The sequence below is a fragment of the Gigantopelta aegis genome, chromosome 13 (assembly GCF_016097555.1).
Source record: "Gigantopelta aegis isolate Gae_Host chromosome 13, Gae_host_genome, whole genome shotgun sequence".
In the NCBI taxonomy this organism is placed as follows: domain Eukaryota; kingdom Metazoa; phylum Mollusca; class Gastropoda; order Neomphalida; family Peltospiridae; genus Gigantopelta; species Gigantopelta aegis.
Window position 1 is genome coordinate 29218769 of NC_054711.1, and position 23861 is coordinate 29242629.

The window sequence follows — 23861 nt, forward strand, 5'->3', positions numbered from 1 at the left end:
AATCATCCTTCTGCTGGTGATCGCGCTAATCTGTTTGTACTGCAGAAGTCGGGGGAAAGCAGACGAGTGAGTTTTATATATACTGCATGAAAAGTCTAAAGCTGGTGGTTTGCTTTGTTTGTTTGGGGTTTTTTGTTGTTGTTGTTTCTGTTTTGTTTAGGGGTGTGCGGGGGGTTTGGGGGGATTAAGGAGGTCCTTTTTTCAGATAGTTTTTGGTGGGATTTTGGATTTGTGAAGAAAAAAAATTGGATGGGGGATTTTTTTTTATTTTTTTTTTTTTATTGGACAAGCTTTTTATTTGTTTTAGTTGGGGGATTTTGTGTGTGTGTTTGTTTGCTCTTGTTTGGGGGTTTTCTTTGTTCGTTTTGATGATGGTGGGGGTTTTGTAGTTTTTGTTTTTCATTTATTGAATGATTTATTTTAATGAGGTTAAATAATAAGGTGAATATATAAAAAAAATAAAAAGTTCCTACATTAAAGAAAAATTAAAGAATTCAAAAAGAGAGAACTGTCTGTGTGTGTGTGTGTACCTGTGTGTGTGTGTGTGTGTGTACCTGTGTGTGTGTGTGGTGTGTACCTGTGTGTGTGTGTGGTGTATGCATGTGCGTGTGTGTGCGTGCGAAGAAATATACATTAAAGGGATATACCCTAGTTTTTAAACACTAAAGGCGTAATTATTAGAGCCGTTTTTTGATAACTGAAATCATACTTTACTTAGATTTTATTGTTTAGATTATCCATTTCCCTACATTCGATGTGTTTTTGGTCATCCTGATGTTTTTAATATCACAAAATGCATTTCTCATATTTTTAAAAGCACACCTGCGTCTTTGAAGTAACCGTCATGGAGTCGAGTTTTAGTCTATTTTTAGATGGTATTTCACCATTTCAAAGTCACAGACTCATGTTTCACTCAGTTGTAAATTTATCCAAATGTGCTACAGGTTTGTAGATTAACTAAACTTAATGTTAATTTTCACGTGTTGAAACTAGGGTTTGTCCCTTTAATAAATAATGTAACAGACCTATATTAAATATACCTTTACAAGTTAACTTTACACATTATTTTTAAAAACATTTTTTATTTTTTTACAGCATATTCGCCGAGAATAAATCTATAGATTTTCGGCCAATTTCACATTCCGCCCATAAATCGAGTTACCAAGAGAACGATGATCGGCGACCTTTTTCCATGGCAATGCCGGGATATTTTAACAACGACAACTCACCACTGAAAGGTAGCACCACATTCGGCGGCCCAGTGACAAACCGCGGTGCTTACAGCGAGGTAAATATAATAGTATGCAGAGAGACAGGGGTTGGGATGTGGAGGTGGACAGCAACCGAAGTTGAAATATAGGAATGACTGACTGCCAGATCGGGGTAGAAATGAGACAGAATTCAAAGGAGAGAAAGGAAACGGGGCAGTGGGATAAAATAATAATGATATTAATAATAATAATAATAATAATAATAAAAAGATACAGGAGTGGATCGAGGGTTGGGAGCTGTGGTGGCTACGTACCCCTTTCAAATTTCAAAATATTTCCAAAAATCCTGTTTAGAAAAACAATTGAATGTATTTATTTTATTTTTGTGTATTTATTTGTTTATTTATTTATTTGTTTATTTATTTATTTATAATTTGGGGTTTTTTAAATTATGCACTCCAACACATTTTAACTACCGTTGGGTAAGGGTCACAGACATTAAAAAAAAAGAAAATTATAATTAGTAGCAAGGGATCTTTTGTATGCACCATCCCACAGACAGGATCGTACATACGACGGTCTTTATTAGACCAGTCGTGATGTACTGGCTGGAACGAGAAATAGTCCAATGGGTCCACCGACAGGGATCGATCCTAGACAGATCGCTCATCAGAACGTTTTACCACTGGGTTACATCTTGCCCCTCTTTTTCAGGAAGACTGCCATATAATTGTTATGCATGGTTTTTGTCCGAAAGAAAGAAAGAAATGTTTTATTTAACGATGCACTCAACACATTTTATTTACGGTTATATGGCATCAGACATATGGTTAAGGACCCGACATATGGTTAAGGACCACACAGATTCTAAGAGGAAACCCGCTGTCGCCACTACATAGGCTACTCTTCCGATTAGCAGCAAGGGATCTTTTATTTGCGCTTCCCACAGGCAGGATAGCACAAACCATGGCCAGTTATGTTATGGATCACTGGTCGGTGCAAGTGGTTTACACCTACCCAATGAGCCTTGCAGAGCACTCACTCAGGGTTTGGAGTCGGTATCTGGATTAAAAATCCCATGCCTCGACTGGGATCCGAACCCAGTACCTACCAGCCTGTAGACCGATGGCCTGCCACGACGCCACCGAGGCCGGTGGTTTCTGTCTGAATGCGAAGATTTGCTCCAGCACTGGTTGGGGGCGGGATGCGTGGCAGTTGATCCCTCTGATCCGTACGCTTATGTATCTTCTAGCCCTTGTTTTGTTTAACGACACCACTAGAGCACATTGATGTATTATTCTACGGCTATTGGGTGTAAAACATTTGGTAATTTTGACATATAGTCTTAAAGAGGAAATCTTTTATATGCACCATCTCACAGACAGGATAGCACATACCACGGCCTTTGATATACCAGTCGTGGTGCACTGGCTGTAACGAAAAATAACCCAATGGGCCCCCCCCCACCCCCCACCCCCACCCCCACTCCGCTTCCTACGTCAGTGGCATTTTAGACATACGACTGTCTGCTCCTAGGTGAAGATGGATGGATATGGATGGGTAGATGGATGAATGAATGGATGGATGGATTTATGAATCGATGAATGGATGGATGGATTTATGAATCAATGGATGGATGGATTTAGGAATCAATGGATGGATGGATGGATGGATGGATGGGTGGTGTGATGAATGGAAGGATGTTGAATAGAGGGTGGGAGGGAGATACAGATGGAAAAAGAGGTGCAATGATGGGTGGAGGGATGGATAAATGCATTGATGTATGTATATAGGCATTGCTTCATTTTTTAATGTTTTTATTTGTAGTGGACTAGTAAAGGCGCAGATACACCACGTGATGTTGAACATAGGACTGGAAAGTCTGAAACGTGTGACAGTCTTCTCCTGGAAAACACAGTAGGTGATCAAAAATCTGTGTATGAATTGATCAACACAGAGACCACAGTGAGTAAAATTACATCGTCATCAGCAACATTATAACATCATCATCATCATCACAACATCATCTTCACCTTCAACATCATCATCATCATTACCACCACCATGATAGCATCATCATCATGAGCATCATCATTATAATATCTTCATCATCACCATCATAATCATAATCTCACCATCATTATCATCATAATTTCACCATCATCATCACCATCATATCATTATAACCTCAACATCGTCATCACCATCGTCATTATCATCAAGACCACTATCATTACCACCATCGTCACGAACTGACAACTAAAAAGACCACTGTGACGGTACATGCTCTTAAATTTGTTTCGCCTGTGGCGATTTTAATTGTGTTAGAGGGCCGTGTGCAGTTTCATTGCACTTAAGCCCAGATGGGCAACTTGTTACGTAATACTTCTGCGCGACGGTCCTCGATCGGTACGCCTAATACACACCCAGCCAGGTGCGGAGGCCATGTGGCTAGTAGTTACGTAATATCTCCGGTAGTGCTGTTTATGGCCAGGAGATTGCTCGCGGTTGGCGACAGCCAGACTGACGATCAGAGAGAAATATACCGACTCTAGTAGAGGTAGAATATGAGATGATACGTGAGGTACCGCCTTGTACCCCCAGGCGTATTCTGATTTATAATAAATAGCTAGAATTTAGAGATATCTAGGAGAACGAAAAGGACGGCTCCCAGGGAACGTAGTCCGTTGGACTTTGGTAAATATTTTTATTTCTGCTCTGTGTATAACCTTGATGTGATTGATGTGACTTTAAATATTTTGATACTGTATTATACCAATATTCTTTAGACAGTGTCTTCGGTCATCTGACCAAGTAAATCGTAGACTTTTTGTTCTAACATTATACGAGTATTTGGTAATATAAAGCTTAGCCAGTCATCCTAGACGACCTAGGTAAACTGTGGGTTATTGTCTTTATGGTGATAGGTACCAATATTAATTCTGTGTCACAAGGTTACTGAATGAGTAGTTAGGGTTAATTAAAAATTAACCCGTTAGGAATAGAGCTGTAATTCCTTTATTAATTAAGTTCCCCTGGAAGCGTTCCTCAATTATCACACGTTACTGAACGAGTAGTAAGGGTTAACTAAAAATTAACCAGTTAGGAATGGTGTTGTAATTCCTTTATTAATTAACTTCTCCTAGAAGCGTTTCTCATTTATCACACGTGTGGGTGTGGTGTAACGGTGAAGTGATTCGCATATTGTGTAACTAGACACCTGGAGATTAACTAATTAAGTGATCAGTTCTGGGTTGTTATTATTGCTGTTATTAATTAACTACTACGGCTGTGCATTTGTCAGCGTAGATTAATACAGATTCCAAAGTGTATTGTGTTTTTGTTGTGTTTCTAGACAACTAGCGTGCTATATTAATATATACTTTATATAAGATCGTATCTCTGATCATACCTAGAGACGAGCCATACTAGGGTTTAACAGCCTGTTACAGAGAGATCTAATAGATATACAAGTAGGAGAGACATTTTGATAATCGTGTTTTATTCGGTTACGGGAATTATAGAATCCCCGTGACAACCACCAACACACGAAGTTTCAAAAACAACAACAATTTATTACACTAAACAAACAAAATCCCCACTTACCCTATAACACACAAGCATACATCTATTCCATTCATTCGCTTCCATTCAAATCCCAAAATACCCCTATACTTTAACGCTAATCACAAACAAATTACACAACCCCAAGAAAATCCACTACGTCAGTTAGTCCCTTTTAGTTCTTAACAGTTCAAAACACACCGCGAAGTTGTCATCCACCACGACGACGTTTAGTTGTCATCTACCACGACGAGTTGAGTTGTCATCCACCGCGACGACGTTTACGTTGTCATCCACCGCGATGACGTTTGTGTTGTCATCCACTGCGACGACGTTTACGTTGTCATCCACCACGACGACGTTTATGTTGTCATCCACCACGACGACGTTTGTGTTGTCATCCACTGCGACGACGTTTACGTTGTCATCCACTGCGACGACGTTTATGTTGTCATCCACCGCGATGACGTTTACGTTGTGTCACCAACCGTCTACCATCATATGGGCCGATGTCAACCCATAGCGCTATGCACCCCTCCACTCAGGCATCAGACGGTCCCCTCGACGGTCACTGTAATAGTATAACTCTCATCACAATTCTATACACATTTTATAACAATCTCTGGTAATCTTGGTTATACACAATATTCAAACTGGACAAATAAACACACAACTTATATATCAAGTTACATCAACAGGGTATACACACAAAACAATACTAATGTTTACTCACGGTTACTTCTAACCCAGATAACCTGCTCCGGTTCGTTTCTTTCACTGACCTATGATGTAGTGCACGCTCTACTCTTGTCATGTCATGTCATAGGGTTTTACGTGCACATTCAGAACAAGCTGTTGTAGCGCACGCCTGTCGTGGGCCCAAGAGCCGGCCTTGGCCGGTTCCTCCGTCCATGACAAGAAAAGGTGGGGGGAGGGGAAGAGGAGGGACCGCCTGCACTGGCAGGTGCAAGTGAGCACCAGCAGCCCGATCAAATCGGTAGCAGGCGGGTGGGGGTGGTGGTGGTGCTATGGAATTTGAATGGAGCAGTTAAATGCCAAAGAGAAAAGGGTGCGCAATTTTGATTGAGGGAATTTGGCGCAATTTTGAACGGTCGGTCAAAAGGTAAATGGCCGAGCTAATATAGGTTTTGATACAGTGAATCGAGAGTAGAGTTAATTTTAGACCTTTACGATGCTGTGGTGTCTCCCTAGGTTGCCCATAGGGCCCTTATAAAGGGCCTGACTGCTTCTGGTCGAGGCATCACCAAGTACCAAGTTATTACCAGCAGCAAGTATCTGGGGATTGGGTGGGGGAGGCTGATATTCTTTTGTTCAGCTTCAGGTTACAAGCCAAAAATAAAAAGAATTGACTGCTTGGCCGAATATTTATATAATTTGGAGCATTTTAGGACAGTCCAAAATTAAATAAGAGAAAGAAGAGAGGATCGGACTATTTAATAATATTAAAAAAACAGAAGTAATTTCGACATAAAATTTTGAACGCAGATCTAAAAGTTTAAAGTCCGATCGATATGTCCACGCGAGTGGCCTCGTTAAGGCCGTTTGGGTGCATAGCTTAAAGGGACGAGATGGGTTGCATCCCGTCAAGAAAACCCCTAGATTGACAGTCGATAGACGTTGAAGGTGTAGTGCTGTGCTGAAATACAGATCTTGAGAAGCCGGATCCGTCTGAACGAGAGAGAGTATCGGACTAGGGTATAGTCCAGTCGTCATGGTTTGGTATAGTGGTGCGGACGGGCCCCGACTCCGGAGGATACGAGATGGTATCACTATAAAGCAAGGTAGTGTCTAAAAAAAATAGTAGTAGGGGCCGACCCCGCTTCCTATTTCTTCTTAGAGTGGGGCGGTCAATCTTCCAGTGCTGCTAGGACAGGCTCGGACATGTAGAGACTAAACGCGAACAACCGTGGCGTTCTGCAGAATGGCCGTCATACGAGTCACAAAAAAAACCAAGTCGACAGTCAGACGGAGAAATGACGTGGAGGCAAGGAATCTCGCTAAAAAAGAATCCAACCTGGTGGTGCAGGCTGTCGAAACGAGAAGCGTTCCAGCGTTCAATCAGTTCCAATGGCCGCATACATCCCAGTACAAAACTTCATTTCGCTGACAAAAACAACGAAATGAAGGACCCCCCAAGTCGAGCACACGAAAGCACGTGCAGTGTGCACACGCGAAACAAACACGTCTTAACGCGTAGAGCTCCAGACTGGGAATGATGGTGCGATATATACATGTGGGTTTCCTGGATCGTGATTGGCTGGATTGGACCAATGAGCGTGCTGCAAGAGAGAAGATAGTAATTAGTGGTCTTATCCTGGTTGATTGCTTGGCTAAGTTGATTGGTTAATTGATTATCCAATTGATTTGCTGCAATCTCGATCTTGTCTTGGAAGATAAAAAGGGTTGGTAATTTGTTAATCGGTGTTCAGTATGGAGAGAGTAGAAGTATTCGGTAGCAGTTACGTCAGACGGCTAGGGGAGCACACCCGGGGCGACATGCGTGTCCCTGCTACTTGTAGATTTTTTGGCCGGGGGGGTATGCGGTCTGACCGCATACCGGAGGATTTGGTACAGGAGCTGTTGGAAGTTTAGGCCAACATTGGCTATCGTTCATTTGGGAGGAAATGACATTGGTCCAGACATTGACCCTAAGGACTTGGCTGGGCGCTTATTATTACTGCGGCAACGTCTGTTGTCTGAAGGGGTGGAGCGGGTGTTTGGTGGAGATTTGCCGGCGGGGGATTTTTAAGAAATCCCCCCAGATGTCTGTCACTTAGTTTAACACATTGAGGAATGCAGTAAATCGAAAGTTAAAGAAGGCCATCAGGCGTGATCTACACAATTAATCTAGATCACAACCTTGACTTGTGACAATCATCATTATTATATCATTATAATACCATCATCATAACCTCGTCATCATCACCATCATTATATCATCAACATCATAACTGTATCGTCATCATTATATCATCACCACCATCATCACCACCACCACCATCACCACCATCATTATTATCATCATCACCACCATCATCTTTACCATCATCATCAGCAGCAGCAGCATCATCATAACCTCACCGTCATCATCACCATCGCCATTACAATATCATCACCATTGTTATAATATCACCATCGTTATTATAATTCATCATCATCATCACCATTGTCATCAGGGTTTTTTGTATAAAGTACAAAGCTGTAATAACGTAAATGAATGTTAGTAAAATGGTTAACTTCCAGGCACTATGGTTTAGTGGGACGAGATGTAGCCCAGTGGTACAGCGCTCGCCTGATGTGCGGTCGGTCTGTGGGATGATGCATATAAAAGATCCCATGCTACTAATGAAACACTCCGCCTGTCACCAATACTTGGACTGCTGGTGCTCCCTTGCACTTGCCCGTGCAGGCGTCCCTTCTCTACCCCCCCCCCCCCCCCCCCCCCCCCCCCCCCACACAAACCTTTTTCCTGTCCTGGACAGAGAGATCCGACCAAGGCCGGTCCCTGTGCCCAGTATAGGCGTGCGCTACAACAGCTTGCTCTGAATGTGCATGTAAAGTGCTTTTAGCCTTTAGCCTTAACTAATGAAAAAATATGTAACTTATTTTCTCTTTAAGACTATATTATGTCAAAAACTTTACCAAATGATTGACATGCAATGTGCTCTAGTGGTGTCGTTAAACAAAACAAACTTTAACTTATATTATAATTTATATATTGTTCTTTATTTTCAGTTCATCATCAAAAGACCCGATTTTCACAACTGAATCTCAAGAGACTATCAAAATTTTATATTAGACATATTATACTGATGGGGGTGGGGGGATGGGGACACACGTGGTATTTCAGACCTAATGTAATTTACTGCTAGAGTAGTTTTTTAAAAAAGAAAAGAAATGTGAGGTGGCATTGAAAGTCTGACAGTTGTGTGGGACTGACTGCCAGGAACAAGGTTAAATTCCTGATCAGTGCTGTGAATGACGATTGCAGACAGCATTTGCCATCACTATTAATGTGTTCCCTCATTTCTGTCCATCAGTATACTTCGCGATTGATATATGAAGAAAATTATACAATGGGGAATCAAGTATTATTTTCCCCATAACATTAGACTATACACCCCCAAAATACATGGAGACACTCCATCCTGTATACCTACCCACCCCCTGTCAGGCACATAGGAATGATTTGGGAGTGGGATGGGAGCACAAACTCTATATCAGATTTTGGTTACAATGGCAAACATTAATGTGATAAAAAAGAAAAGTGGGGGGCACGTAGTATCGAAATCCTGTTTGTATTCAGAATGTCCAAGAGCGGATCCTGGAAATATTATGTGAGGGGGTAGGGTGGGGGTGGGGGACTAATGGCAAAATGGCACATTGACCAATTAAAAGAGGGGTAAATAGGAGGGCACTTAGAATATTTTTAGGGGGGACATGCCCCTGTACCCCCTCCCCCTTTGATGTCTTGGGCTGTGTTAATTTGATTAAAATTAGCTCCACTGGGTCCACATGTAATAGTGGAGCTAATTTTAATTAGATTGGGGCTGTCTGTATTTTCATTTGGATCAGGATGTCATCTTTGTTTATATGTTTATATGTTTTCACTATGCAGAGACTGAGGGAATATTCGAGGTTTTTATTATACATATTTAGGGTGGATTTTACCTAAGTGGCGTGGGGGTTGGCAATCGTATTTTCTATTCTCTTTTTTTTTACATTGTGCATTCTTAATTATTTTCTGGAGCGGAATTTAGCTCAGTGGGTAGAGTGCTCACCTGGGGTGCTTGGATCGAACGATTGAATTCCCTAGGTGGTCTTATTATATGGGATTGGGCTATTTCTCGTTCCAGCCAGTGCACCATGACTGGTATATCAAAGGCTGTGGTATGTGCTCTCCTATCTATGGGATCGTGCATATAAAAGTTTCCTTGCTACTAATGGAAAAATGTTATGAGTTTCCTTTGTAAGACTATATGTTAAAATTACTAAATGTTTGACGTCCAATAGCCGATGATTAATACATCAAGTGCTCTAGTGGTGTCGTTAAACAAAACAAACTTTAACTTTATTATATGGGTGGGGGGTTTTTGCTCTCTATGTTCACCAGTGACTCATAACTGGTATATGAATGAATGAATGAATGAATGAATGAATGAATGAATGAATGAATGAAAAATACTTCGGCTACTGGGTGTCAAAATAATGTAAATGCATAACCGAAGTGATGTTCAACATTAATATACTCTTCAAAAAAGGTAGGGGAACTCTAATAAGAATTTACAATTGCCAAAATTGTAAGGTATATTAGCTGTGGGGAATGGTTATATGATAATAGTGAATTAATTGGGCAAACATTACAACCGGTAGTTCAGTATTACAGTAGGTATTATGACCACTAAAGATCTTGAAGGACGATTGGGGTCAGAAGTGAAATTTGAAAGTTGATGTTTTTTTATCAGTAAATCGCAAATTCAAACAATAAAAATGACTAAAAACAAAACTGTATAAAACAAAATAAAAAACGTTTGGCAAAAATAATCTTCCAAAGTGATTAATGGACCTTCCTGGAAATTTTCAAAATCGACAATGACACCTCACGCACGTGTACGGGGAAACTGCGTGATGCATGTGCAAACTATGGAATGTGTTTTTGTGTGTTGATAAACAGACCTGAACGTTCTTTACTAGGATGGCTGTGGTCAAAACGTATAACATTAATATTTCAGATTCCCTACTTTTTTTGAAGAGTATATAAACATTCAAGCGTTTTATTATAACATAGTTTAAAGTTGGTATATTAAAGGCCATGGTATGTACTGTCCTGTCTGTGGAAAATTGGTGAATATAGAAGACCCCTTGTTACTGGGGGAAATTTGCGTATTTCCTCTCTAAGCCTAGGCCTACATGTCACAATTACCAAATGTTTGACATCCAATAGCCGATTATTAATAAATCATTCCTACAAAAAAAATTAACATTTTTTAAACTTGTATAATTTAATGAAATGTGTGATTTATTTCATATTGTAAAGAATGACATGTATTTTATAATTGTTTTATAATTATTGTGATCCGTTTTGTAAATCATGTATTCATATTGTGTGTTTTTGTTCATTTTATTTCTTCAATCCCAATTTCTTTTTTAATAATTTTATGTGTGTGTGAAATGAACACATTTGATTTCACCCCAAAAGTATTCTATTCAACTATATAGTCCGTCCCATCATTTTATAACAATGTGGCGGGGGGGGGGGGGGGGGGGGGGGGTGTTGTTTTTTGTTTTGTTTTTAAATAATTTCAGTTTGGTTTGATGGAAGAAGAAATGTAAAATTGTTTTGGAAAAAAAAAAATAATAATAAAAATTAACTTGCAAATAAATCGGCTCAGAAATAAATAACTTGTAGTAAATTTCATAGTATGAAAAAGGGCGTTCCCAGCACATGGGACGGACTATACCTATATGTAGATTACAGTCACTTGGGTTTTATATTTTGGTTTAGGGCCAATTTCCATGTGTAGGTGCAGATCCAGGGGTGGGTGCTGGGGGTGTACAATATGAAAACCCAGAGTTTATAAATTTGTGAAATAATTTTCCGTTCAGCCATCTTTGTCCGTTCGTGTAAAATAATGGTTTATTTACCGAATGAATGAGAGAAAAAGACTCCCATCATATGCGTTCATATGGGATAGAAAAAGTACACCCGGGTCGAAATTTTCACGACCTCAGGTGTACTTTTTCTATCCCACACGACCACATATGATGGAGTCTTATAATCTTCCGTTTTCCACGCCCGCGCCGTGCCAAAAATCACACACATGGGGAAAACATCCTTAAAATTGAATTGTTGCTTCATAGCAGTAAATGAAAAGAAAACAAACAAGTTGATTGACATGTTAAAAACTCTGGGTATGTGTTCATCACCACGCACAGCAGAAGCAAATAGACATTGGGGATGGGGGCGGGGGAGGAACGACTGAAATCGAGAGCGCAAGAGAGTGGGTAGGTGTAAACCACTTGCACTGACCAGTGATCCATAACTGGTTCAACAAAGGCCATGGTTTGTGCTATCCTGCCTGTGGGAAGCGCAAATAAAAGATCCCTTGCTGCTAATCGGAAAGAGTAGCCCATGTAGTGGCGACAGCGGGTTTCCTCTCAAAATCTGTGTGGTCCTTAACCATATGTCTGACGCCATATAACTGTAGATAAATTGTGTTGAGTGCGTCGTTAAATAAAAACATTTCTTCTACTAACAGAGCTTTTTAACAATTACATTTTACATATTAACACAGTGTAAATTTTCCTTGTGTTTTAATGAAAGTTAAATGAATACCAGATGTCATAAGTTGGTTTGTAGGTTGTATTTTCCTTTCTAACATGGAACATTGTTAACAACATGAAACGTACAGTATTACAGATACTATAGGTCTCAGCTCTTTGGTGAATGACAAACAAGACTCCCGATAGAGTTGACATTGCGACTGAGAACCTCAAGGGTTAGGATCAGCTTTTTGGTGAATAACAAACAAGACTCCCGATAGAGTTGACATTGCAACTGAGAACATCAAGGGTTAGGATCAGCTCTTTGGTTAATGACAAACAAGACTCCCGATAGAGTTGACATTGCGACTGAGAACCTCAAGGGTTAGGATCAGCTCTTTGGTGAATGACAAACAAGACTCCCGATAGAGTTGACATTGCGACTGAGAACCTCAAGGGTTAGGATCAGCTCTTTGGTTAATGACAAACAAGACTCCCGATAGAGTTGACATTGCGACTGAGAACATCAAGGGTTAGGATCAGCTCTTTGGTTAATGACAAACAAGACTCCCGATAGAGTTGACATTGCGACTGAGAACCTCAAGGGTTAGGATCAGCTCTTTGGTTAATGACAAACAAGACTCCCGATAGAGTTGACATTGCGACTGAGAACCTCAAGGGTTAGGACCAGCTCTTTGGTGAATGACAAACAAGACTCCCGATAGAGCTGACATTGCGACTTAGAATCTCAAGGGTTAGGATCAGCTCTTTGGTTAATGACAAACAAGACTCCCGATAGAGTTGACATTGCGACTGAGAACGTCAAGGGTTAGGATCAGCTCTTTGGTGAATGACAAACAAGACTCCCGATAGAGTTGACATTGCGATTGAGAACCTCAAGGGTACGAACAGCAGAGCTGCTTTCATCGACCTCGGTGGCGGCGTGGTTAAGCCATCAGACTACAGGATGGTAGGTACAGGGTTCGCAGCCCGGTACCGGCTCCCACCCAGAGCGAGTACTTAAGGGCTCAGTAGGTGTAAGACCACTACACTCTCTTCTCTCTCACTAACCACTAACCAACTAACCAACTGCCCTGGACAGACAGACCAGATAGCTGATGTGTTTGCCCAGGACAGTGTGCTTGAACCTTAACTGGATATAAACACGAAAATAAGTTGAAATGAAATGAGCTGGTCTAACTGGGTCTCTTCGACTATAGAATATTTATACAATATATATATTTGTTGACACATAATTGCCATGGTTTATAGTCCTCAGCTGTTAAGCTGGGAGCAACAATTAAAATCCCTAGTGTCCTTGATTTCTGAAATTTAGTTTGACTCTTAATTAGTCTAGCCACTAATTAACTAAAGACTAAGTTATTGCATGAATGACAGGTAATAGAATAACAAGAAACTGAATTGTACATGCACAGCTAAATATATAAATTGTATTTGAATATATTTGTAAATGTAGCACAGTGACTGTATTATAAATCTTTTCTTGCTTCTAAAATCAGTCAATATATCCAGTGTTTTTCGTTGTCCTAACCTTTGTAGTAGCCCAAACTTCTATTTGTTTTCCCCAAAATTATCCAGTATATTTATATACATCCGTCTTTCACGGGTCGTATTATGGTATGGCGTTGTCTGTCTGTCCGTCCATAAACTTTTTCGTTTTCAGAGCATCTTTTTCAATTCATATACAGTAGTAGGATCATCAAACCTTGCATGTAGTTACAACTTGGGATGGTGTTGGTGTCGCGTACCATGACTAGGTGGCGCGGGACGTAGCAGTGGTAATGCGCTTACTTGATACACAGTCGGTCTAGGATCGATCCCCGTCAGTGGGCCCATTGGGTTATTTCTCGATTCAGCCATTGCACCACGACTGGTATATCAAAGGCTGTTGTATGTGCTATCCTGTCTGTGGGATGGTGCATATAAAAGATCCAGACTACTAATGGCAAAATGTATCATGTACCTCACTGATACCGGAAAGAAGGAAATGTTTTATTTAACGACGCACTCAACACATTTTATTGACGGTTATATGGCGTCAGACATATGGTTAAAGACCACAAAGATATTGAGAGGAAACCCGCTGTCGCCACTTCATGGGCTACTCTTTTCGATTAGCAGCAAGGGATATTTTATATGCACCATCCCACAGACAGGATAGTACATACCACAGCCTTTGTTACACCAGTTGTGGAGCACTGGCTGGATCAAGAAATAGTCCAATGGGTCCACTGACGGGGATCAATCCTAGACCAACCGCGCATCCAGCGAACGCTTTACCACTGGACTACGTCCCGCCCCTCACTGATACCGGTTCTCTAGTTAATGTACGTGTGAAATTATTTGGACGTAAAATACTGTTGGGGCTACTACAAACATATAAAAGTGTAATTGTACCAGTTAAAAAGGCATTATTAGTATTAGGCCATAATAAACTTTTGAGTGGTCCTTTAAACATTTTTTTTTTTTTTTTTTTTAAATTAATGAAAATCTAACATTTAAATACAGATGTATTTCATTATGGCCTTAATCACATTCATTCATTTCAACTTATTTTCATGCTAAAAATCCAATTAAGGTTCAAGCACGCTGTCCTGGGCACACACCTCGGCTATGTGGGCTGTCTGGGTTAGTTGTTTAGTGGGAGAGAAAAGTGGCCTTACACCTACCGATTGTGTCCTTTAAGAACTTGCTCTTGGTGGGAGCCTGTACCAGGCTGTGAACCCTGTACCTACCAGCCTGTAGTCCGATGGCTTAATCACAAGACGGTCTATTTAATATGTTAATCAGAGTCTTTATATTATACTTTTTATACAATTTATTATTATTATTGTTATTAAATATATTCCAAATGTAAAGTGTGTTTAGTTGTTTTGGTGTGTAAATGTTTTAGTGCTATAAAAAGCTATGGACCATAAGATCAGTCCTAAATGAAATTTATTATTTATATTTCGATCCAGTCTTTTAGTCCAGAAGACTTTAACATAATAGGAAGGAAGGAAGGAAATGTTTTATTTAACGACACACTCAACACATTTTATTTACGGTTATATGGCGTCGGACATATGGTTAAGGACCACACAAATATTGAGAGGTAACCCACTGTCGCCATTCCATGGACTACTCTTTTTAATTAGCAGCAAGGGATTTTTTATATGCACCATCCCACAGACAGGATAGCACATACCATGGCCTTTGGTGTACCAGTCGTGGTGCACTGGATGGAGCAAGAAACGGCCCACTGACTATGTAATAGCAACGCCATACAAATATCAAGCATGTGAGCCTAAACTCTGTTTTATAATCACTGCAGGTGCATATGACCGGGGTTGAAACTCCATCCTGCTCAAAGCGAATTTCATTTCAATATTTTTTCCTTGGAAGCAGGAATCGATCCCCCTAGAAACTCTATCCACCCTGCACACACCTGAACTGGCCCAGTAGTTCACAAATAGTAAATCAAAACCCATGATGTGCAGATTAAATCTGTTAAAAGGCATATAGCGTAACACCTCGAATGGTATCAGTGGCTTAATGGCTAAGCCATTAGTTTTAAATTTAGGGTGTATACCACCATGGCCTTTGTTGGACTGGTTATGGATCACTGGTTGCTGCAAGTGGTTTACCCCTACCCATTGAGCCTTGCAGAGCACTCACTCAGGGTTTGGAGTCAGTATCTGGATTAAAAATCCCATGCCTCGACTGGGATCCGAACCCAGTACCTACCAGCCTGTTGACAGATAAGACTAAATAGAAAAACCGGCGTCTTGGTTAGGCTAAGAGATGAAAGTGGGTTACACACATATATATATTGGTGGTCTGATACTGAAATAAGGGTTAGGGTTGCACAAAGGTCCTATTCAGAAAGTATGTATTGCATCAGACGAAACCATGTCGCAGTTTTGAAAGGAGAATATGGACAACACTATATAGATAATAAAAAATCTGGAATTCCAGTTAAATCTGGGAAATCTCATCTCTGCCTGTCATACATTTCACCAATGGCAGGCTCAACGTTTTCACCATTTCAATTAAGTTTTAATTGCATAATATCCAAACAATCTGATGTCATTAAACAGATACGAAATTGTGAAATAAAAATATTTATCAGCTGGTTAAAGGGCCATTCCTGACTTTGCTGCACTTTTTAAGATGTTATCGACTAACAGACTTTTTAACAATTGTAATTACATATAAAATATATTTTTCTGCATAAAATATTAGTGGCTGTATATTAAACATGTTTCTGATCGTTCTAATATTTGTATTAGGTTAAATTTCATTATTTTTTTTATTTTTTATTTTTTATTTTTTTTCGTATGTACAAAATTATTTCAAGACAAAATCTAGTTTGGGCTTCTTACAAATATTAAGACGACCAGAAACACATTGAATATACAGACACTGATATTCTAAACCAGAAAATATATTTAATATGTAAGTTTAATCGTAGAAATATTTTATTAGTCGGAAACATCTTACAATGCAGCGAACTCAGGAATGTTCCTTTAAGTAAAAGCTACTGATAAAAAAACCACCTATTTTTAGACACCATTAATCAAATGAAACACATAAAAATGTGAAAATCAGGTTTATTTTCATGGATACATTTATGACATGGGTATAACACAAATATACATCTACAGGTCATCTGATCATGATTATATGTAGTAACATATATACATAAATATATAACCACATCCAGGTACATGCCTCATGATGGTACAACTCATAAATATAAGATCTTATAGTAATTTTAAGGCATGTGTTGAAAGGAAAAAAAATAAAATATAAAAAACTAATTTATTGTTCACACTAACACCCACCAATTCCGTGGTGGATTGGTCAAAATATTAGCGTTTTCTTGTTTTTAAATATTATATTTGAAAAATTTATAATACAAAATCAAATTAAGATATATGTGAAAGAGAGAAACACAAGAAAAAGTTGCCAGGACTGTTGTGTTACTACAAGGTTAGTCTTAACGAATAAATTATAGAAATTGCCTTCTCTTTATATCGAGTCTGAGTAATGACAAACAAAAACAAAGTCTCAAATTTTCTGTCAACACTTTAAAATTTAACGTGCACAATGTGTTGAGTGTGAATTTGAAAAACAATATCTGTGTATTATGCAATCACAAAAAAAAAAAAAAAAACCCAGCACCAAGTTATTTCATAAAAGTTGAAAAATAAAATTGACATAAATATGACCCATGCATTCAGATGAACATCTGCATGTGCAATTATGAGCTAAGTTTCACCGATTTAGATGATTTGTGAGAATGAAGTAAAAACTTAGTGTAGATTATAAAAATATGTATATAACGCTAGCACCATTGGTGACATAAACATTCTTGTCTTTTTGCCTCCTGACTTCCATAAAGTGGAAAAAGCAGCCCTATTTGTTACATTTATAAAATAATAAGAAGAATAAAGAGTTCATACCAACTTGTAAAGTTAAACGGATGAGATCCGAAATAGGTAAAGTGTAATTAAATAGATATTCACAAATTATTTACATGTCATTTAATGCGGAAAAAATAAAGCGACAAAAATCATTTTTATTCTATTTCTGACACCATTTTAGTTCGTCTTTACTGAAAAATGGCTTAAATCAGTACCTATCAGAATTTTTTTTGTTTTTTTTAAACAAACATATTTCCAGCTATTTTTTCAGTGGTAAATCACCTCCATACCTACCATAACTACTAATGGAATTACAATAATATTGCACATTTCTAAGATAATGGAAAAAAACCGTATGTACAAAAAGATTAAAACTAAGGCATGATACAGGGCGTTTCACTATCAATGCATATATTATATCACAGATATAGGCATGCATGTGACGAACTACAATCTATGTACAGATACAGATCAATCTAATGAAAAATAAGTCTCCAGGCTCCCTACTATAGATTCGAGACAAGCAGTGGCAAAAAACCAATCTAATTAAACTTGGCTCCACTATTACATGTGGATCTAACAGCAGCTTGTTGGAGCTCATGTCCAGTTGACCTTTCATTCAACCAATCAAAACCTTACTTGCAAAATCATGCCAGTGATTTGAAAACATTTGGGATTATGCCGAGGGTATACAAAATGATTCGGGTGAATTACGAAGTATGCCGGAAACTAATTTCAATATAAAATTTTATATAAAATTTGTTTCAAGACAAAAAATAAACCGTGATGGTATAGCCATAAAATCTGTTTATACTAGTATACAATCCAGAGTTTATTACTGCACTTTTCCCTCTGCTTTTTCAATGTTGAAATAGACCAACAAGTTCACCTATTGAATAAATAGTCTTGCCCGATAATTTTAGAATTTGTATGCTCCCGAGTGACGCTATAAAAGGCTATGTGTAATTGGTGGATATTTAAATTGTTATTTATAGATGAAATGTCACCTTGACATGGGAGTCCACGCAATGCTGTTAGATCTACTGGTGAGACCAGTAGAGCTAATTTTAATCAGATTGACAAAAAACTTAAATTCTGGCATGTTTCTGGCATGGAGTGAGGACGATAGAGGTATACAGCGTTTCTGCCAGATGGTACGGAGGGTAATATTATGTACCCTAAAATCTTGGAATTGAATAGATTTGTTTGTATAATATTTAGGTAGAATATATTAAGTGAACTATTTTTTGTGTACAGAAATCAGTGTACAATTTCAAAACAATTCGAACCAATAATCACCTCTTTTTGGGGGCAACTTATGGTCTGTTTTGTTTATATTTTGTACCCTTAAATTTTACTTTTTTCTAGCAGAAAGCCTGGTATAGGTGACAACAGAATGCATGTAGTTTAGAAGATATTAACTGAAACCTAACGATTAGTTGAGAGGCTGCAGTAATATTACAAGTTGTATGATACTGACCAACAGGCCAGCCTGCATCGAAAACCAAAACGTAATATTTGTATTAGGGGACACAGTCGCCTTTCAAACCGATCAATCATTACTTCACAAACCGTCTATATGTGTAATTGTTGGCTTGTCCGTGATGTGCAGGTTTACTTGTAACATGTCAGTACTGTCCTAGTATGTAGTCCATTCAGACAAGTTACACTGTAGAATCAAACTATAACGATACACCCCTACCCCATGACCGTTCATTTAGTATATAGTCCATTAAGATAAGTTACACTGTAGAATCAAACATTAACGATATACCCCTGCTCCAAGACTGTCCAATATACAGTCATTTATGCAAGTCGTTACACTGAAGATTCAAACAATGATACACCCCTCTTCTAGTCTGTCCAATATATAATTCTTTACGTATGTCGTTACACTGAAGATCAAACAATGATGATACACCCCCCTTCCCTAGTCTGTCCAATATACAATCCTTTACACTGTAGAATCAAACTATGATACACCCCTCCCCTAGTGTGTCCAATATACAGTCCTTTACGCATGTCGTTACACTGAAGAATCAAACAATAACAATACACCACTCCCGTAGTGTGTCCAATATACAGTCCTTTACACATGTCATTGCACTGAAGAATCAAATAATAATGATACACCACTTTCCCTTGTCTGTCTAAAAAACAGTTCTTTACGTATGTTTTCCATGAAAACAGGTTATATGCCACAAACAATCTACACCCAAACCAGCGAGTCTATAACACACAGGTTCTGGAACTCTTCAGCATTGTGCTTTAAATATATGTTATCTATTAAGCCAGGTTATATACACCCTGTGCCTGAAGTCCTAATTAAAATTACACCCCACCATGTTTTTCTTTATTACATATTTAATTATGATTCATGAAAATCCCTGAATTAAAAAACAACAAACTGTATTAGCCTTATGACGACCTGTTACCATATTATGTAAACAAGCAATACATGTCCCCTACCAGGTTCAACCAATTTTTGTATCTCCTAAGTTCATGGGCCATACCTCTGTGAAAAATGAGTAAATTATAATGTAATAAAGCTATACACCAAATTTCAGGTCAATATTTTGAAAAGAAGTCCAGAATTTTAGTTTTTAGTATCTCCTAATTTCCAAGGCCATAACTGTCAAAAATAGGTGAATCGTCATGTACGTCAAACTTGATCTGTAACATAATATGACAAAGCTTTACACACAATTTCAGCTCAATATTTTGAGGCATTTCAGAAAAACAAAATTGTCTGAAATAATTTTTTGCCCTCCGTATCAACTAACATCAAGGGGCCCTCCGTATCAACTAACATCAAGGGCCATAACTGTCAATAATAGGTAAATTGTCATAAAAGTCAAACTTGATCTGTAATAGTACAAGATAATGCTGTTTACAAAATTTTAATGCATTGTGAAAAAAACAAGTCTGAAAAAATATGTGGGGAAAGACAGACAGGACGGAGACGAACCCTATAGTCCTGGGCCCATATTTTTCTAGTTCTCTTGGCACTACAAAATCGTAAAAGCGTCATAGGCTATGACATCACTACAGCACACGCCATAGTGGCGTCATAGCTTACAATGGTTTTACAATTTTATAGCGCCAAGATAGCTTCGAAACTGTGGCAAGGTCAGAGGCCAAGGCCAGGATGGGCATCTTCGAAACCTCTGTGGTATATGAACATATTAAACCAGTTTCCTATCCTATCCTATAGTCCCAGTAGGTGGACTAAAAATAGGCACAACATACACATTTATAAATTACCTTGCATAAAATGAAAATTACAAATTGCATCAGAACACTTGGAAGTCTGAAGCATACCTAGTGTAATCCATTTCAAATTGCCATGTTAATTGTTTGTGTATAGATATTAGTTTCTATGGTAATTTTCCACCAATAAAAGATAACTTGATGTTTATTATGCCTGTAAATTGTGATTTTAATTTATACAGTCCTTTACGTGTATGTTGTACACTGAATCAACTATTCATTCCCCTAGTCAGTCAATATATTCCTTTGCACAGAATTTTCACCCCTAGCAACATAGTCCTTTAGTGTATGTTGTTACAATGTACAAACTTCATTATTACAGTACATTAGTTTCATTGCCAGATTTTCACTAGCACAGATCCTTTTATTAGTAATTAGTATATCCACCATCCTGTTGTAACCCACCATCCTGTCCTTTATGGACAGGTGATCAGTTTTGCCTGAACTAAAACCACAGGTCTACAGCAAGAGAATAATAGCCAGTGTAAAATATGTGACTCCTTTATGCAGTGGACAATATTTCGAAACTCTTAGGTAACCGGAAGTTAGTTCAAGTAAGTTTTACTTAGGTAACCCGATTGTTCGGTTACGTGAATGTAGTTCTCGTAACCGATGAGTTAGGCCTACCTAATCCTAAAACACTACGGTCCTGTGCTACTTTGGTGGTTCAAATGTATTTAAAAGTAAACTGATATTCTCTTTCATTACTGATATATCGTACTTTTAATTTTAGAATGTAATGTTTACCACGTAAACGATTGGCAGTTCTCGTGATTTCAAAGTTGCGTAACCGACACGCGAACAGAACAACGGTTCTCGTGAAATATTGTGCCCCGTTTATGTTTTAAATCAATGATTAGGTCTTTGCATTTGTCTGGAGTTTCACTACATCAAGGAGCAAATGTTTTGGAGCTATACCCATGCACTCACCTCTTGAAAGCAGTATTCTTAACTATAATTGTTAACAAAAATAGCAGATATTGATTTTTTTTTTTTTTTTTTAAAGTAATTCGACAGAATTATAAAAATAAACCACTACAGATATTTTGGGCTTCCAGTATATAATCTTATGCTTCTAATGAAAACTCTGAGATTTATATGTAAATCTGCTAAATTGACAACCTGTTGTAACTGGTCCACGTATACGTGTTGTGCCATGTCACATTAGTAATTTGACTCATTTGTGTGTATTGGCTGGTCAAATTTCCATTTCCAAAAACCATTTTGTTCTGTGTCTCATATAAACCTGGAATGTTCTTCAAAATTATAAAAATAAATAAGTAATATATATATATTTTTTTTCTTTCTATTACTGGTATTTTTGAGTTTTCATCTTTTTTTGAAGGGGTAGGGGTGGGGGTGGGGGGTGGGTTGCTTTGAGGTGCATGTACTTTTGCATTTTGTACAGAGTGAAAAGAAAAGGGCTGACTACCAAATTACAGTTTCAATCTAAATACAGAACCACTGTGGCGCTGACGTTTCAGTCATGTTTGCTTCCGTGCAGATGACAAGAATACACTGTTTGTGACAAATATGCGATATATGTCCAGCTGTGATGATATGTCCTAGTATCGCTGGGATGAAAGACTGAATATGGATAACAGAAGTACTTTAAAATCTTCTCACACCATGGATGATTTCGTTTTCCTATAGTAAAAAAGAAAAAGAAAAATTTAAGTTTTGTTTTAAAAGTGTTATGTTTAAAATGTCTCAATTATGCTATATAATTAATAATATTTACTACATATCTGAAAATATACTCAAAGTACATACAACAGAGAGAGAGAGAGAGAGAGAGACAGAGAGAGATAGAGAGAGGGAGGGAGAGAGAGAGAGAGGAGAGAGAGAGAGAGAGAGAGAGAGAGAGAGAGAGAGAGCACGGGGGGGGGGGGGGGGGGGATGGGCATGCAGTTACACCATCCAACATTCCGTGAACATTTGCAATACTTTTATTCCATTGGAAATACTTGAAAATATCTTTAATGTTTTGATTTATTATCAAACAGAGCTGGTAATGCAATGTGACCTCAGGCACTATAATTCTGATCACGTGACCAATTGGTCAAATAATGACATCTGATGGAGAGTTGGCCCAGTATTCGACCAATAGAAAAGCTTGAGGATAATATACTCACAAACCAAACTCCCAAGAATCACAAATGTACTACTTTTATGTCTTTTGGTGCTGTTTGTCAGGACTTACACAATTATATTTTCAGTTTAATATCATTATATGTCAATCGAGATGGGACCAAAGAGACTGTTCACCAAAAAGTATGTGTGCGTGTTTGTGAATGTGTATACAAGCATGCACATGCATGTGTAAATGCATGAATATGATTTAGTTGTTAAAATCAAAACATTTTGGATTTAGTTGTTTGATATATGTTGCATTTACTGTAAAATAAACTTTTAGTTTATTAGTCAATTAGAAAATGGTTGAATACTGGTCATCTGCTCCAATACTGCATACTGTTCATTGCGGCGCTCAAACCTACTCTAATCAGCATATACTGTATTAAAAAATGCTTGGTCTATTTCATGAATAACATTGGCAGTAAGTACATGTACATAGGAAGAAAAACAAATATTAGCAAATTCTAATAAATGTCATGATCCTTTCTTTTTTAAGTGGCCGAATACTCAGGCCGTTGCCCAATGTAGCAATTTATCCTGTTACCTCCGTTTTTCCCCCCCCCAAAATGTTTAATACTAAAAACACTCTTCAATTACGTTCCATAAAATAAATTTGCGATATTACACCATACTGTTCTTCAATACTGGGCCAGCAAAGTTTTGGACCCAGTGCAGTGTGCAAGTAATAAAGTGACAACTCACTTGAAATGTCCCTCAATGGCTATGGAGCACCGCGATTCGGTGTCGGTCCACTCCCCGTCAAAGTCCTGGGGCTGCGGGCAGGAACTTCTCCGTTTACGGGTCCCCGGCGAGGTCTGTTTCAGAGTCTCCACATCGTTGAAGATGATGGACCTCCCACCAGCTGAAGTCTTCACAACATCACCCTGAAGCATATTATGAAAAACAGTCAAAGTCTTGCTTTCTGCTGGAAGTAGCCCAATGGTAACTGATGCGCGGTCGGGTCTAG

General features: G+C 38.4%; 2 protein-coding genes across 2 annotated transcripts in view; one reads left to right on the forward strand and one right to left on the reverse strand.

Moving 5' to 3' along the window:
- LOC121387247 (platelet binding protein GspB-like) overlaps nucleotides 1-5298 on the forward strand; it is a 14686-nt gene extending 9388 nt beyond the window's left edge. The window contains exons 6-8 of the mRNA XM_041518272.1: nucleotides 1096-1288; nucleotides 3039-3176; nucleotides 4984-5298. Of these exons, the coding sequence (XP_041374206.1) occupies nucleotides 1096-1288; nucleotides 3039-3176; nucleotides 4984-5298 (646 nt within the window). The remainder of the gene's footprint in view (nucleotides 1-1095; nucleotides 1289-3038; nucleotides 3177-4983) is intronic.
- Nucleotides 5299-21152: 15854 nt separating this feature from the next.
- The window catches only part of LOC121387248 (kinesin-like protein KIF23), a 45144-nt gene continuing 42435 nt past the window's right edge, over nucleotides 21153-23861 (reverse strand). Inside the window, exons 23-24 of the mRNA XM_041518273.1 lie at nucleotides 23597-23778; nucleotides 21153-22405 (exon numbers count right to left, since the gene is read on the reverse strand). Of these exons, the coding sequence (XP_041374207.1) occupies nucleotides 22381-22405; nucleotides 23597-23778 (207 nt within the window). The 3' untranslated portion in view covers nucleotides 21153-22380. The remainder of the gene's footprint in view (nucleotides 22406-23596; nucleotides 23779-23861) is intronic.